At 41.0% G+C, this 18,143-nt stretch overlaps 1 protein-coding gene across 4 annotated transcripts in view; it reads left to right on the forward strand.

The window, feature by feature from the left end:
• The first annotated feature begins 7,978 nt into the window (after positions 1 to 7,978).
• The window catches only part of MYLK (myosin light chain kinase), a 227,777-nt gene continuing 217,612 nt past the window's right edge, over positions 7,979 to 18,143 (forward strand). For 2 of the 4 annotated variants that reach the window (XM_062607070.1, XM_062607069.1), the window contains exon 1: positions 7,980 to 8,204. In XM_062607070.1, coding sequence (XP_062463054.1) covers positions 8,042 to 8,204 — 163 coding nt within the window. In that variant the 5' untranslated portion in view covers positions 7,980 to 8,041. Of the gene's footprint in view, positions 8,205 to 18,143 lie in introns of all 4 variants that reach the window. The other 2 variants (XM_062607068.1, XM_062607071.1) reach the window with 2 other exon arrangements.

Raw genomic sequence — 18,143 nt, forward strand, 5'->3', positions numbered from 1 at the left:
GACTTCTGCTGGTTGCTGGTAGAGGTGAGAATTGTATATACCACCTTTAGGTCACTTTTAGGTGATGGTCTTACTATTTCTATGAACAATACTGTTATTGTGTTAGGACAGGTAAGTGCCCTTCCCTGTATGAGGAATGGTACGGTAAGAATACCGTAAGAAGGTAGATCTTGGTTTAAAATAAGGGAAGCTTCCTCTTCTAGCTATAGAAAGAAAACCTGAAAATGTTTTTAAAGATCTTTTAAAGAAAAACTTGTTCCTGCAAAAGGAAGCTGGAGTCCAAAATAGAAAGGCATTGGGAATTTTGCAGGGAGGTGTGTCTCCCTGTGGACTGTAAAGTTCCAACCTGCTTTCTGGGCTTGAGAACTTACTGTGTCTATGGTATGTATTTGCTCGCTGACTACAAAGTTTTAAATGATGTGGTGGGAGAAGTGGATTTGAAGCAAACATGTGAAATGTTCATGGTCTTGTGTAATTCTTGGTATGTTGACAGAGCAGTAATGAAAGGCTGTTTCAGCTGACCAGTTGGAATATAGATAGAGAATGTGCATGTGGTAAGGAGATCTGCATTCAATTACTATCCTACCACAGACTGGCTGCAGACAGGACAATTATTCTGTTCCTCAGTTCCCTAATTCTAAAATAATGATATTCCTTTGTCTGGCTTTTCTACTTAGATGAGATGTCTCTTCAAATGCTTTTTGTTCTATCAGTTAATACAAAGCAGCTCTGAGTGCTACTGGAATTCTATTGCTCCTAATCAGAAGAAGTGGTTAATTAGTCATTTGTTATCGGTGAGTTTCAGTTTTGTTTTCCTTATTTAATCTTGGCAAAAATGCTTTATTCTTGGATAACAAAATTGCATGGTACTTTTGGAAAAATGTCTCACATGATGTCTTTACTTGTCTTTAATCCCACACCATCAAACTTTAAGAATGTCAGCAATGGTAGTCCAAATTCCCATACTAGACCATGCAGACACATTTTTTTCATAGAACAACAAGTTTTGTTATAAACAAACACATACGATTACTACTGCAGACCTGTCTCATTGCCAGTTAGCCCCCGTGCATAAAGATAGGTTGATGTTTTCAGATTTAATCTGAGATGCCAAAATGTCACTAACCTAGGTGAATTTTAATGTGGTCTTCTGTGCATGTGTATTAGTCACATTAAAAATATCACTTTGGCACAGAAGCCGCTTGGGCTGACTTAAAAATATTTGACCAGATAACTAGGAGATGTAACAGTCACTGGAAGGATTTCCAACTTGGGATGTTTAATTAGACCTTATGACTGAAAATTCTTCTGATCATCAGTAGAGCAACATTCCAACATATTCCTGGTTATGTTTATTAAATATTCCCTTTTTTGGTTGTAAGTGTGAATGTTTGGAAAAATGTTAAGTTAATGCAACCCACTTGACTTCACTGGCACATTTTACAAAAGTAGGAGGAAAAAATGTAGAAGCCACTGAAAACTGAAGGGTTCTTGCTTTGGAGAAAAACAAAGTTCAAGCCAATGCTACAGACTGGCTGGAACCCTTCCACAGTTTTATAAGGAAAAGACCCTATTCAAGACTCTTTTCACAAAACTCCTTTTCTTACTTTGAATAAAAGGGACAACCAAGCACACGTAACACTGTGTAAAACACATTTCTTTCAGAGAAGCCAGCTTTACCTTCAAGTCCCAGCTAGTTAATCTGTTCAAACTCATTTTTAACTTAAACTCTTAGAAATTTGACACACCTCAGGGACTTAAAGTTTTTAGTCTAGATGGAATTTGCTGACAATACTTTCAACTAGGGCACTGCTATAGCAGGATTAGTTTCTCTTATTATGTTTGGTAAGAAAAACTATTTCTATCTCTGAGGAGAAAAAAAAAAAGGAAGGGGACAAATAAAGAACTCATTTTTTCTCTCCCTAGATCTGTAAACTGTGCCAGCTACATCTATATGGTATCTTCAAACATTGTGCCATATATGAATGATGTGCAAATATAGTTATTTTGGAACTATCTGGGAACTACTGTGTAAAGCTTTCCCCCTCCACAAGTTGCATGTTTTCCCCTGCTCTGCAACAGAGGTCTGACTCCAAAACCAGAAGCCTATATATATGTATCTACAGTGTAATTGGGGTTAGCTTCCAAAATATAGATGGTGAACTATTTGTGTGGAACTCCTGCTGTGGGTGGTTGGAAATCCCAGATGTACACTGAAGCATGGTCAGGCATGTGTTGCATTTCCAGGTAACTATAATATCTACTTACTTTTCCACTGTTTGAGTACTGATTGATAATTGCAACAGAATTTCCTGGCAAAAACATTTACTTACAAATGCTATGTTACTCTCTATAACTGTTGAATTTACATAATCTGACCTTCATCTAATGACAACTTTATTGCCATAAATATACCTTCTCAATTTATCATGTTCGCTTCTTCAGGGTAACAAATCTGTATTATATAAGACTTACAGAAATTGTTTCCATCACACTGCTCTTACCTTTCATTCACAAAGGTTAGACTATTTGCATGGCATTCTAAAGCTTTGGGTTTTTTTGTTTGGTTGGTTTTTGTTAGGTTTATTTTAAGGAAAAAAGAAAAAAGAAAGGGAAAAAAAGCAAGCATATTTTGTGTCTCTGTAATCATGCTGTAGCCATATAGCCATTACCAGTACTTCTTTCTTTAGGCTAAAAATTGAGATTAGAGACTGAAGGTTGTAAAAAAAGTAAATTATACTCTGTAGCTTACTTGGCTGTCTTTGGACAGAACAGGAACAGGCACTAATGGTATATATAATGGAAGCTCTCTAGTTCTCAACTATTATTTGAGCAGATTATAGCTATGCTTTGGTAGAAATGGTTAATAAGCATATTTGCTGAAATTTTCCAGCCTCTAATTCATCTCAACCTCCATCCCCTCCCCACGTCAACTGGGACTTAGTTCTGCTGAAGTGAAACATTAGGACAAAAAGCTATGTCTTCCCCATGTGTGCAGGCACTGTTTCCATTTCATGAAGAAAAAGATAAAGCTAACTATGCGATACAGGGTGGCAATATTGTCTTTGTCTTTATAGTGATCCACTCATTTGTAGGCTCAATCCTGCCATAGTAGGTACCTGTTTCTCAATGCCGTTTTGCATAATGTGAAGTAACCACTCCCTTTATCCATCACTTGCATGAAAACCAATAGTATTCTGCTGATTGATTTCATTCAACAAAGATACAAATAATTAACATTTTTAATGCTTTAATGTATGAAAATGGAGGTTCTCTGCCATTGCCAGTGGCTCTAGAAGCATGATGATGCAGAATTTTTGCAGTCCAACCAAATACTTGATCTGCTAATCTGAACAGTTTGTCTGTTTGAAACAGAAGCTGTCCATTTTTAACTGGTATCATGACTGCTAGCTTTTTCTTGCTTTTGCCACTAGCTTATACATTATTCCAACCTCTAAATACAAGAGGATAAAACAGCTGAGTTTCCAAAGCTGTTATTTCCTCAACGACCAAATGCTTATAGTCCTGCTCCTCTTTTCCAACAAACCTCAAAGTGTAAAGACTCGGATACCTGCATGTCTTACCAGATATGCATAGACTGCTTATGTGGTCTTTTGCAGACACACCTAATTAATTTTTCTTGCTCCTGAGCTGAGTGAACTACTGTTGTCGATGTTAGTACCACACAGTGTCTGACCTCTTGGCTCCCTCCCTCCTCAAGTACTTAATCTCTATTTCCAGTATGAAACTCACAGGCTTCTCAATGCTTTCTATGTTCATGGGTAGCAAAGACTCAAGCAGGATTGGGGATGATAATTTAGCCTGCCTGCAGATTTGGGAAGATATTACAGTGGCTCACTTTTAGAAGATTATCTTCTAATCTCAAGAGGCTAGAAACTGCTTTGCTTTTTAAAATGAATGCTTATATTCTGCAGAAACAGGCACTAGCATGCCAGAAAAATAAAGCTTTGGCAAACAGATTAATGTGTTCCTTGCCAACAAATTTACTTCCTAAGCATCTGATTCTACCAGTTTCCCCACTTAATAAGGGGTCATAATAGGGAACAAACCCTATACTTAAGCAATTTCTGGAGCAGAAGTTTAAGTGAGAAGGAAACACATATAAAAATACAACTGTGGTTAGGCAGCTTCTGAACTTTATCCTGAAAGGATCCTAAAAGATTTTACAGAAACTTTCCAGTGAGAGAACAAATCAGAAAGAAAGAACAAGGCAAAAGGAGAGGTTATCTTTACACCATTTATACAAATCTGCTTCTTTTATTCCTAATAACCTGATAATCATCTGAACCCTATAGTTTAACTTCAGTAACTCACATTTCCAGACACTTCAGCTGCGTAACTTCAGCCTTCATTTGTTTCCTGTGCCTTGCTGTACAGAAGCTATATAAACTCTCTGAGGGTTTTGCTGGTTACAGTCCACGGCTTGTAAGCTACAAAACTCTAAATGTAGGTCAAGATGAGTTGAAATCTTTTAAACACAGCCAGCCGCTGTTTCCTAAACATATCCCTGGAGCAGCTGCATGAAGAATGTTTACAATTAAAAATCCCCCTCAAGCAACCAGTTAAGAATATACAGAATTATTCTAGCCAACAGCATTCATTAAATGTCATTATCTCATATCTGAACATTTGTTATCTTGAGCTTGATCTGATTTAGAATCAGCATCTAAAGAAGAGGCACTGTTGACTTCCTGCACCCTAGAGCGCTATCAGGATAAGGGCCCAACTAGAAGATAAACAGTCTTAGCAAGGACTCTGGGGAGAAACTGTGACTGGACATGGGGTGTTATGTCATACTGGCTTCTACTGGGATAGGATGCGAGAGCCCTTCTTGATATGACTTTTGCAAGCAAAAAAAACCAAAAAAACAAAACACCAACCCAAAAACCCAGGAAAAAAAGAGAGAGAAATAATGTGAGCTCTGCCGAGAATGAGTCAATCTCTTGAAGCCCAGCAGGGGCACCGTCTGCTCTCCTTATGGAGCTCAGTGGCTTTCAGCCCAATTCAAGTGTCTCCTACTCCTCCCTCTCAGCTGAAGGCAGATGCGGGTTCACTGGCAACACTGGGCCTTGTTCTTTGTGAGTGTTCAAGGCCTGAGCAATCATTTTAAATTGAAAGCAGAGGCAGTGATGCTATTAGAAGATTGTCTAGAGCAGCAATTCCCAACTGGTAAGACATAAGAGCATTTACAAGAAAGGAGTTTCATGAAGTCGAGGCTAGAAATCAGCAAAGAAAAGCACAAGTGTGATGCAGAGCAGCATCTTGGAATAAATGCTTCCAAATGTTGAGAAGAAAACTCTTTCCGAAAAGGTGTTGCCATTACAAGACTTCAGTCAGCTGTGGCATGGAGAAAGTCAAAGCAACTTTGTGCTGGGTTCTGTGTGGCTATCTTAAGATTTCATTTTCTCTCTGTATTGTGATGCCAAATAAAGATTTATCTCAGAAAGAAAATGTTCATATAACAAGCACCTTTCTTTTAACAGCTCATGTGCCATGTGTTATAGTAACCCAGCTACGTGTAATGAGCATAGCATGTATGTACAGTTGATTGCTAATGCTATGAATGACCAGATTACCTGTGAAGTATACTAGGTAATAGCTGTCTTGAAAATGTATTTGTACTAACTCATAGGTTTACTTTACTTTACAGATATTCTTAAAATTTCCTTGAAATTCCACTGTGACTTCACAGAAAAGAAAACCTGCAGAGAGATGTCCAACAGAGTCAGTGAGAATTGAGGTATTCAAACCTCTGAAAATAAAGTAAATTGTCTTTAGGATTCCCATTTCAATGATTCAGTCTTAAATATATTCATAAAGTCTCTATCTTTTCTTTCGAAGTCACAGAGCCTTTAAAACAGGAAAAGTGTCTTGTGCTTCTAGCAGATAGTCTATCTAAGGGAATTAGAAGTATGTAAAGTATCATTGCCAGCAGAAAACTTCCCCTTGAAGAGATAGCAGCAGTTCCTCCTATTTCACTCACTTTGTACTGCACCCGGAAGAGAAAGAGTGAAAACGGATGGCTATAACTTTTCATGAACTCATACTGCTCCCACCATTTGTGGAGGCTTGTGCTCAGTAAGACAAATGATGTAGCAGGAAAAGGCCCTTGTAAAGCCTCCTCAGGTTGCAGGACACATTCTCTATCAAATGGCTGAAAAATTCACCTCGGAATCAAACTGAAAAACACTGAGGTCTCTGCAAATATAAAACTCCTGACATTGCTGCAGCAAAGTACAGCTTTGCTGTGACTTAGCTTATCTTGGCCACTTTTGTCTGAGTTGACTGCTGTTGAGTGGAAACAGAGTGAAGGAGAGAAAGAATTAGAGCCCAGACTGTGGTTTGCTCCATCACCCCTAGAGGCATTTTAGAGCCTGTTGAGGAGGCAAGTTCTCAAGTTCTCTGCAGCTTTCACTTTTTCATACCCATTCAGTATCACATTTTAAGATACCTAGCAGTAATTTGATTAGAGCACAGAAAAAGCAAGATGACAGAAAGGAAAGGCTTTATTTATAGAACGTGGGTTTTTGGTGCGTCTGTTCCCATGTGTGCTATAAATCCATCTAAGATAAAAAGTCTGTTGTGTTGGGGTTTTTTTGTTGCTTGTTTTCAAATGTGCAAACAAAAGCTTTTTTAAGTACTAGAATGAAAAAGCTCTAACCCTACAATTTACCAGGATTTCCCTAGCCTTCCCCTTCAGGGTCTCTAGTTCTGTATTATAAAATAGCAGTTCAAAGGTCACAGTATTGAAGAGGATTCAGTTTGTCTCCATCTATCTTTTGCTCCTCCTTTTACACTACTTTAGCACTTAACACAATTAGCTGTAAATGGTTTATTAAACTAAATCCCTTGCCCCAGATTTGGTCGTCCCTGGGCAGATGCACCACAGCACCAGACTTAGGCAGGTTAAAGGGTGCTGGGGGAGACAAAGGGCTGTCCCGAGCTCCCATGTGTCCCAGAGAGTGCCCCAGAATCGAGGAAGTGTGTAGCAGACCTACAACTCCATATAGATCCCTACACACTCTATACATACTCCTATGCAAACCCCTATAAATATCCCCCTCCAATAATCATCCTATCCAAGTCCCATACAGACCTTTACATTCATCCTCTATGTACTCCCCCTATATGCAAGCCATACACTGAGCCCAGAAAATATATATACATCCCACACACATTTCAGACATTCCATGCAAACCTATAAACACACGCCTGCTATGCTTCCCCACTCATGCACCCCATATAGTCCCTACACACACTGTCTACACCCCCAAACACACCTTACACAGCCACCACATCCCTATGTGCTCTTCTGTATACGTTTCTATCATAGAATCACAGCATAGTTTGGGTTGGAAGGGACCTTTAAAGTCAAGCAGCTCCAACCCCCTGCCATGGGCAGGGACATCTTCCACTAGACCACGTTTCTCAAAGCGCCATCCAGCCTGGCTCAGAATAGCACCGATGTGCACCCCTATACACTCCTTCCCCCCCCCCCATCCTGTACACGGGTCTATACCGCTCAGGCAGGTCCCCATAGCAGCGGCCCCACCTGGGCGAGCCGCACTCCACAGGTGCTAGCCCAGCCGCTGGCGGTGGCTAGTCCGAGGCTCCCCCAGCGCCGCGGCCGCTGCCGAATAAGGCTCCGAGGCGGCCGGCAGCCCGCTCTGGCGGGGCAGAAGGAGTTAAAGGGAGTCGCGCTGGCCGCAGCACGTATCGCTGCCGGGCACCACTTCCCCCGCAGCTCCGCGCGTCGCCGGCTCCCGGAGCAGCGGCTACGAGCCGAGCTGAGCGGCAGGTGGGCTGAGGCCGGGGGAGCTCCGGCAGCACTGCCCACCCCGGCGGGACTCTCTGTGGCGGATACGCTCCGGGACGCGGCGGGAAGCCCGGGGGCGGGCAAGGGGGCATCCTCTGCACGGGGAGGTGGAGTAGGCGGGGAAGGAGGAGGGAAACCTGCTCCTCCGGAGGGACGAGGTAGCCGCCTGCAGTGGGCCAGCCCAGCGGAGCGGGCTGAGGGCATATGCCGGGCTTGGAGCATCGGAGCCACGGGTTTCCAGAGGGTGTCTCAGCCCAGCTCTCACCCAGTCCCCAGCAAGAGCGGCTGCTGGGTTTCTGTGGAGAGAAGAGCTCATCTCCTGCTCCCCTCCCAGAGCGCGTCAGCCCGAGAGCAAGTAAACCGCCTAGTAAGTATTTGCCATCTTTTATGTGTAATTTGTTAGAGTCTTATTGTTCTCTGTTGGCAGGTAGCTCAGGTTAGTTAAGAACGAGCACTTGTAAGTTAGGCTGAAATGATTGTCTCTTTAGCTCTCCCTTGGACTTTCAAACATAAGGTTGTGTATGTGGAGGCACATGTAGAAATGTTCTGTAGCTGCATGTCTACATCTCTCATGCTTCAGACAAAATGTAGGTGTTTGTTGATTTGGGGGGTTTGTTTGTTTTTTGGTTTGGTTTGGGTTGTTTTTTTTTTTTTCCTTCTTTTTTCCTTGTTTGTTGGGTTTGTTTTGGGGGGGGTTGTTTATTTTTTTTTTTAAATTCTGCGGTTCTTAAAGTAATTTGTACTGCGTTGCACAACGTGTTTAGGGTCTCAAAGAAGAATAAATCCTGGTGACACCACTTCAACATCCTACATAAGGATGGAGAAAGGAGGTGACTGCTTAAAATCATTAACTTGTGGGAGTGGGAGAGGATGTGAAATCACTTCTCTGCATGCTGCTTTCGGGCTATGGAGCAGTATGCTTTTGGGGATTCTTTGCCATATAATCCTCTTTCCTATATGTGCACATCTGGAACTCTGGCCTGGCACCACTCCCTGTGCTCAAGCTGGAAGGAGTGGCATAGCAGATGAGCAGGGGCTGGAGACCAAGAATGAGAAGTGATGGGAAAGATTGTCTTACAGTTTATAGATACGTTGTAACCCCAGTCTTTTCTTCTGCAGAGTAAATCCATAGGGATACTTCATCCCGAGTCAGAAATAAAATTTAAACTGTTTTGAAGCCTAGATTATGCTCTCTACAAAGGGACAGCTGAGAGAGTAAATGCAAATATCTGCTTCCACACATCCTGCTTCTGAGGGTTTCTGAGCCCAGAACTCTGTGAAGGGGGAGCGTGGATTTAGAAGGTGTGCTCCTCACTAAGACTCTCCAAAATGATGCCACCTCTTAGTGAAGTGCTGGAAATGCCATTTCTGTCAGTGAAGCTGTAAGGGGAGGATTAATTCCTCTCGCATTTCAAATCCCAAACAGAATGACTGTCTCCCTCCCCCTACTTCCTACACGTCTTTATTTTTTTTCCTAATGACTTGCATTATTACTTGCCAAATATGGGATGTGTCTGCCTGTGCAACTTTATATTTGCTGAGATGTTCCTGGAACTAGGCTATAAGAGCGCATCTTAGGAGCCTTCTGTTTTTAAACCAGAATTAAATTTACTAATAACTGTCAAATGGCACAAATAGTTAATTTTCATCTGGCACATACCCACAATATTTTCTGTTTCCTCAAATGATAGTGCTCATCTGTAGCTAATCACTATATGATGTAGTTGCTAGCATAGTGCTCATATAAAATGTTTCCAGGATGCACTTGTCCTTAGCATTTTGCATTCTAACACTACAAGAAAAGTGTTCTAACTTCAGCAGCAACTGGACTCTGTTGGTTGTAGTAGGTGAATGCTTGCTACCAGAGGACCATCCATTAGAAGTGGAGGCAGCAGGTCCTGTGCTGGTGTGTGTTATATTAATGGTGTTTAACCTTTTTAGAGAGACATAAGCAGAAAGAAAATGCCTGGTTTAATATGTATCACAGCTAGGATTTTGTATGAATGTGGGAGTCTCACAGTTTGTTAACATCACTGACCCAATTTTTATTGCTCTTGTAGGGAAATCTTACAAGGTCTGCTGCAAAGAAAGTTAGAAATCTGATACTTCAGTGTTGCAAGCATCTCTTCATAGCTCTAGTTTGCCTTGCTACACGGTGCAAAGGAGGACGAAGGAAATAAATCAGTGGAGTTCTTTTGGTTCACTTGTATAATGCTGAAAGGGAATATATAAAGTCTGAAATAAGCAGTGATTACATATTGTTATTGGCTTAAGTTAAATCTATCAGACGCATGATTTTTCACCAGTTTTTTGGTCTGGTTTGAGTTCTCCCTGACTCCTCCTTTAAGATCATTAGGACTTCCTCTGGGCGATGATCCGATTTTTACAGTCAATCAAAATCCATACCAATATCCTTACGCAGGCCAAACACACTGTATTAGAAAAGCTATAAACCAACAGCTACAAATTGTTTTCAGAGCACTCCTAAAACAAAATGCAGATGTAAATAGAGTTCAGAACTGCTCCAAATGCTGCGTCTTAAAATTGTGGATGTACAAATCCAGAAAGTGTGCTCAGAAGCTTTGTTTGAGAGCCATGTAGGGAGAGGTTTAATGTTTTTGGTTAGACTCTGGAGAACTGGGAACCACAGTCTATGGTTGTTAGAGTCTTCTAGGTAGTTTGGGTTCAGGCCTGAGGTTGGGCTGGAAGGTATCCTGGACTGCTTCATCCTGCATTTGCAGAAAGGCTCATCTCCTCTCCTTCATAAACTTGTCAAACATACTGCAGTTGTTTGCTTTTGCTGTGTTTAGAACTGTGCTCAAAAGCTCTTCCAAACTTTATTCCACAGGTATGAATTAGGGGGTAACAAAGGTAGTTTCTGGTTGTTTTTCTGTTTGTTTATTTGTGTTTTTTGTTTGTTTTTTCCTTGACTGGTTAATACCCTCTTTGATGTGAAATTGACCGTTTTTAACCCTCCATTGGAAGGTTGGATATCCTTTCTCTCATTGCTCTAAAAACACGTTGCTTATCTGTTGCAATGGACTTTTAAAACTTTTTCTGAGCCTGAATGACGACAGTGGCTTCCACTGTTCCAGAAAGAATCTTAAGTCTTGTACAGCTGCTTTCATTCCCTTAACTGATGGAAATGCTTCCACGATGTATATTAGGATTACATATGTTGTTTGGATTTCAGCACTGCACACAGAGAAGATATGATTAATCTATGATGTTGGAAAGAATTCATTAGTGAAGCCAGATGGTTCCACATAGGATCTGAACTTCTTAAAAATTTATCACAGCTTTAAATGTCACCTATGTTGTCTGTGGTTATTGTATTGGTTTTGCTAAAATCTGGGTCTTTGCTGAGCAATTGTAAAAGGTCTGTTGAATGTGCTTCAGTAAGGTCTGTCTCTAATAATGTCTTCATTAAGTCTCACTGCAAACAGAAGAGTATGCTAATTGCCAGACTAACAGGTCATTTGCCTCTGTGAACAAGCTACTGAACACTAACTTATGAATGAAAACTTTAAAGGCTCATTTGCAACCTGCTACATGAAAGAAATACCAAAATGAAATGAAAATACTTTTGTACCTCTGTTGTTGCCGTTGCTATTAAAGCGATATAGAATTTCAGTTTAATTTTCCTGTGATCTTGACCAATTTCATAAACTTTTTTCACCTCTGAATTTTCAGCAGCTGCTCCGTACATAAAAGCTAGAAATAACTTGTTCTCCTTTAGCAGGAATGAAAGGAGAATTGAGCTCTATAGAAAAGAGGAGATTAGAGCTCCATGAGGCATATACCCATTTAATGCTGCTGGAAACCAAACCTGCTAAAATAATCTTAACTCTCACTTCTGGTGAAGAGAAATTCTAGGGGGGGGTGGAAGAAATCTCTTAGTGACTTATTAACAAAGGCTTTTTAGATTTACTGGGATTTATCATGTGAGCCTAATCTACCTTTTGTTCATCCAGTTGGCAGGCTTTAAGATTTAAAAGGGTCTGCAGAAACTCCTCCCCCAGACTCCTTATTTAATTAAAGAGGCTTGGTGCATTATTTACCTTTGAGTTTTCCATTTATGTGGGAACAATGAGCTGGGGTTAACATATTGTAAAATATTTGGGAATACTGCATTATAAGCAGACAGGGAAAAGAAACTCTGGCTGTACCTTCAAATTTATACTGATCTGTAGGGCCTCACTCAATGTAGGAGGCCACTCCTACATAAATACTGAAGTATAAATACAGCTGTGTAATTCAAAAACAAATTTCCCTGCCTCTGTAGGTGCTTAAAGAGCCTGGATGTGAGTCAGTCTCCATTTGCTTCTATGGGAGTTTTCCAGAGTCATCGGATGTGTAGATCAAGCGTTGCATGTACCTATACGTTATATATCAGACAGAGTGATAGCTTTAGTTCTCTCACTGGTTCCCTCAGTTTCTTTTCCTCCCCCACTCCATTCATTGCTGTAGCGCTGAGCATCAAGTTGCAGATAAAATTACTTTTGAGAAGGCAATGGGATGTAGCACTTCCCAAAGGCAATTAAGTTATTAGGATTACAGTTCTTTACAAAGTGTGTTCTTGTTGAATCCCTTTCCTCTTCTACTTGCTGGTGCAAAGCAGTTTTTTTGCACTTACCTTTGTTATAACAAGTCTGAGCATTGCAAACTTCACTATGGTGTATCAGCTCTCCAAATAAGTCTAGCAAGTTGCAGTGTCATGTGTTTTGAGGAAATTCTTGCTGATGATTCTTCAGTTAAGAGTCAGCTTGACTTCATCACCTCTACTGTAATTGGATTAAATTAGTTTGCATGGCCAGCTGATGGCATATTAAATAGTCAGACTGAAGGACTGTTTTGTATGCACAGGATTCTTGGTGCCAAAAGTATTTTTAGGGTTTTTGATGCAGCAGATGTGCCATAAAATATGGAATTGTCACCAAGGGATGTTTTCAATTGTATTCTTAGTCAAGAAAGACTGAAAGCACACTGCACATTCTGTTTGAAAGTAGAAGATACAACCTGTGGGGGAAGGAAGAGATGGTCTAGTTGCCAGATGTGCATCACTTGCTGCTTCTCCTTGAGAAATGTGATAATTGCTGAGAGTCCACAGGTGGTTTTAAGCTGCAGACTTCCTGGCTGAGGAAAGTGAGTGATGGCATGTGCCATTTTACATGCCTACTGCAGTTTATTTTTAATTGCTGTACAGCAGGTTAATACTATTTTTTCTGAGTTGCCTTGTACTGCTGCTTCTGCTATTTTTCAGCTGTCTTGTGATCTGGAGTATTTGCAGAATGACAGGACAATGTCTGTACAGAAAGATGTGCCTAAAATGATACTGGAACTGTGTACTGAAGGATAATCTGACTGCCAAGCCTGTAGTTTCATTCCAAGACCTTTTATAAACTGTTTAAACCAGTGTAACCCAGCTTTCAGTGGGAAATGCTGCTAAGTAACAAAAAAAAAATCACTATCCTGATTGTTAAACTCAGTAAAATATTAAGGGGTGAGTGGGTAATGGGGAGACCAAGGACTGAGTTGCAAATACTCTTACAAAGAGGATCAGGATTTGAATGGCTGGAGGGACACAGTGGTCCCTGGTCTGGCATAAACATGCTCTGAGCTGTTCCAATAATGAAAGGATCCCTGGTTTTGTGAGTTAGCTGTTCTTATCTGCCTGGAAGTATGGCAAGTTTCCTGTTTGCTTTTATGGCTTGTGAGAGTTGTGTTTTGCAGACAGTATGAGTTAAAGGAGCTACAACTAGCAGCTTTTAGTTCTGCTTAGGATGTTGCACTTGGTTTCAAGGTGGTGTGGTTTTCATATGTGCTATAAACTTATCAATACTCATGGTGTAAAACAGTAGATAAACAAGGTAAGATGGGGATGTGAGATTTTTCCACATCTACTTAGTGACAGTCACACTTTCATTTACTATATAAATGTGCAGTGCAAATAATAAGGATGCCTGCTTTAATACTCCATTATAAAATGTGCATAGTTATGTAATCATAGTTTCTGCATTAACTCTTATGAAGATGTCTCTTAACAGAATAAGTATATCATTCTATTATTTCCTTATGGTGCAAGCAGTTTGTTAAAACTTGAAGTAAAGGCTTTTTCATTCACATCTTCTATCTTATGCCATGTATTTGGAAGCAGAGTTATTTAAAAACAATAAAAGAAATCACTGATGATGCTTCTTGAACAAGGTTTAACAGTCTGACTGGATAAAAAAGTGTGAGGGCATGTTCTAAGGGAACGACTATCTGTATAACCTTATAGTGTTGCTTATATCAGAAGGAAAGTTACAAAACAGAAACAGTAAGCAGGCTGCATTTAAAATACACTGGAGAGAGAAATTTACTAAAAATGGCCTGCTTTACTCAGATTATTTACCTTGGATCTTTTATGATCATAAGCATCCCTTTCGTTCTGTGGAAGAAGAGGAAGGTATTAAGTCAACACTTCATGTCTGAATCTGTTACTAGCACTCCGGATCACTCATTCAAGCCCAGCCTAGTTTTGGAGGCAAGAAACCTTTACTATTTTGTGCAGTGCAAGTTTCCTCCAGTGCTGTTGTGGGTTACATTGGTGGGATCTGCCTGTGCACATGCTGCTGCTGTTTCAGCACGGACGTTCGGGTATTGGTGGCCTCAGGGGGTGCATTTCAGGCAGAGCCTATGAGACCGTAGCAGAGGGAGCCCTGGCTTTGAAATGTAACAGCTGGTGCATGGGTGTCTCACCCCCAGCATCAGAGCAGTGCAATTCCTCTGACCTCAACAGAGTTGCAGCATTCATGGTTTTCAGTAATGTGGGAGTGAAACTGGGCCTATATTCTTTTAACCGGTCTATTTAGCAGCTCTTTTCCATATGCAGTCTCCATGCCAGTGACAGGAGCTTCCTGGAACTGACAGGAGACACAAAAGACCCTCTTCTCTAAATCACTGGACCTTAAGAATATTGAAAGGATGTTACAACAAGCCTCATAATACACCATTGTTAGGCTCTCTCTGAAGATGCCTGTGGTGGTATCACACCTCTAAGCTTTCCAGAGGGGGTGTGATGACCCCACATGGAATCAAATAGAAGAGTAATGGTTTGGGTGGCTGTGAGGAATGTTACGGTGCTACTTCCCCTGGCTGTAACTTGAAACCATCTGGAGGTATTTCACACTGACTGAACTCCTATCAGTAAAAGGCAAGCAGATACCTGAGCAGTTTTTTTTTAGGAAGAGATCCTGGCTTGTGTGTCTATGCATGTTTGGATGCATCTTTCTCACAGAGAGGGGAGTGGTGAAAGAACATTTGTTTCATTTTCTTATTTCCCTTTCTTCTTCCTACTCACTTTCCTGTTCTTTACAGTACAGCAGTTTTTCATATTGCTGTGAAAATGTCTGTGCTTGTGAGTGAACATATTTGAATGGAAGAGGCTGTCTGGTTTTTAAGTCTGAATTAAGTCAGCATTCCCACGGGAGTTGCAGAGTTTGCATTCTGTGCTTCCTTCAGCCCTTCTCAGGCATGTGCCTTAACAGCATGTAGTACTGATGCAGGAAAGCTTGTGGCAAGCTACCTCTGTGTTGCTGGCAAAACAGGCTTGAGTCAGATGATTTAATTTTTTATTCTTGGCAATCAGTACAGACTTCTGATCACTAACTCAGATACTGAGGAACAAGACCACCACAAATGATTAACGAAGTAACTTACATAAATACTTATTCATCCCTTTCCCTCGTCGTCAACACTACAGGTTATATAATCACAGCAGTGCTAAGGTAGACTGTCCCTTGGGGGGTGTCCCTGCCCCTTTGCCATGGAGGACCCCACAGAGTGTCTCCAGCCCTCAGCAGTACCATATTCTTGTATCCAGGCACTTCTCTGGCTGACTGATGTTTTGGTGCCATGACCAGGCTCTAGTGCATGGGGGCCTCCCTCAGTGCCAGAGCTGGTGGGAACCAGATGAGACCAGCTCGGGATGGCTCACGGCCGCCTGACAGGCTGTGCCACTGTGCAACCCGTCGCTCACACCAGTTGCAATGTCGTTTTGTGGGCTGTGAATAAAGATGTGGCTGTGGGATGGTAGTGAGTATCCGTGTGGGAATCCTCTCACACTGAGGTGCAGGTGAGAGGCAGGAGCTGTGCTGTGTCTGCAGGCATGGCTGGCCTGAATGCCTCCCAGGCAGGCTCAACAGCACTCCCTCCACTTTTGCCTCAACCCTGACCTGTGTGACTGAAGCATTATTGTAACTGATGGGGAATTTTGCTCAAGTTACATGTTTAAGTCAAGCTGAACATAGGTACTGGGCTACTTACTGATCAATTAAGGACATCTCAAAAAGAGTAAAAGTCTCTGTGGCTGTTTAAAAGGCTGTTTTATATTGGTATTCTTGAAATGCTTCCAAACTTAGCAGGAGTATTGCTCCTTCCTTTTACCTGAAATTGTGCCGTTATCTAGTTTGTCTGAGGTGACTAAGTATTTAGGTCTCATTCAGTCTATTTAGCTCTTATCTGATAGGAAACTCAAAGTTATATTTGAGTTATAGTTGAAGTTACATTCCTTCTCCAAGCTATTTTCATTCTGTAGCTCTGAATGTTGAGGTATGGAGGCTAAATTGGTAGTCCTGGTTAGCATGAGCAGAAATAGGGTTTCGATTCCTGACCGGCCTGTGATGACACCCAGAAAATGAGGTTGCAAAGGTTTCAAACTCACATGGCGTCTCAACAGCAAGGACAAAGTCAGAGATGTTCAAATCATTTTCCAGGTATAATAGTGCAGACCTTACTCCTTTCTCTACCTGCGTGCTCTTGACCTTAGACTTACTGTAGTATCCTTTAACTGCAAACTCTCTAGCACTTTATCCTTTTTGCTTTGTCTAAGATGGTAAAAGTAAACATAAATGTGTAAATATATTTTAGTACTTGATGTCATATTGTTTTGGGGGGTTTTCTTAGATAATTTGTACTTAATGTAACCTGCTTTGAACTTGCTGTGACTGCTCCTCAGTGCGTGGGCACCGTGCAGCATCCTGTATGTGTGACAGGTACCTGTATACTATTTTAGTGCAATGTAGCATTATTAATAGTGGAGTATGGAACTGTAGTAACATAGCCTGCTTTTCACCAAATTAAGGAGAAAAATGTGTGGTATTTCGTGTGTGTTCATGCCTGTTATCTGTTCTGTGGTGAATGGAATTCATTATATAGCTTTCCAGTGCTAGTTCCTTTCTAGCTTGTTTTATTACAAGCATAGCTTATGAGGCAGGCTGTCAAGAGCAGGCATGAGAGTTAACTTTGTTGAACTTTGTTAGTTTTTATTCTGTGTAACAGATTTTTATTTTTTTTCCCCCAGGAACCAAACAAAAGTATTTTCTTTTAAAGCTGTAAGAGTTATAAGGTAATGAATGAAACTGAGCCTCCAAACAAAGGATTTATTGTCTGGAAGACAAGCTCACTACATTTCTTGTGAGGTTTTTTTTAATTCTGTCCAAGTTTACATTTCACTTACAAGACAGGAAATACGGCATTGCTGATTAAAATTTTTTTGAGGTATAAACACCTTACTGTCTTCAAAGATGGTGTTATAAAATGAAACTTTGTGATGAATTAAAAAATAAATTAAAATCTTGGTTTACCTGGATTGATAAAATAATTACTTATGGATGTCTGTACCATACCTAGAGACATAAAAGGTTCTTTCAGGGGAAGAAGTGTAAAAAGAGTTCTGACACCTGTAACTAAATTGATTTATGTCCTTTTCTTTGCTGTTCATATCTGTTCCTGTCCCACTCCCATCACTGCTATGAGAGATAATGAATATGTTTGTTTTCTATCAACTTGCTCCTTTGCTGATGTTAGAATACAGAAATAAAGAAGCTAATCCAGAAGCTGTACAGGAGAAAGAATACCAGCCATATGTGTATTTTATCTTACTGCATCGTTTATAGAATCATAGAATGATAGAATAGTTAGGGTTGGAAAGGACCTGAAGGTCATCTAGTTCCAACCCCCCTGCCATGGGCAGGGACACCTCACACTAAACCATGTCACCCAAGGCTTCATCCAACCCAGCCTTGAGCACTGCCAGGGATGGAGCATTCACAGCTTCCCTGGGCAACCCATTCCAGTGCCTCACCACCCTAACAGGAAAGAATTTCCTCCTTATAGCCAATCTAAACTTCCCCTGTTTAAGTTTTAACCCGTTACCCCTTGTCCTATCACTACAGTCCCTAATGAAGAAGCATCCCTATAGGCCCCCTTCAGATACTGGAAGGATGCTATGAAGTCTCCATGCAGCCTTCTCTTCTCCAGGCTG

This window comes from Pezoporus occidentalis, unplaced genomic scaffold (genome assembly GCF_034315485.1).
Source record: "Pezoporus occidentalis ecotype Australia unplaced genomic scaffold, CSIRO_AGI_Poc_V1 ctg12, whole genome shotgun sequence".
Lineage (NCBI taxonomy): Eukaryota > Metazoa > Chordata > Aves > Psittaciformes > Psittacidae > Pezoporus > Pezoporus occidentalis.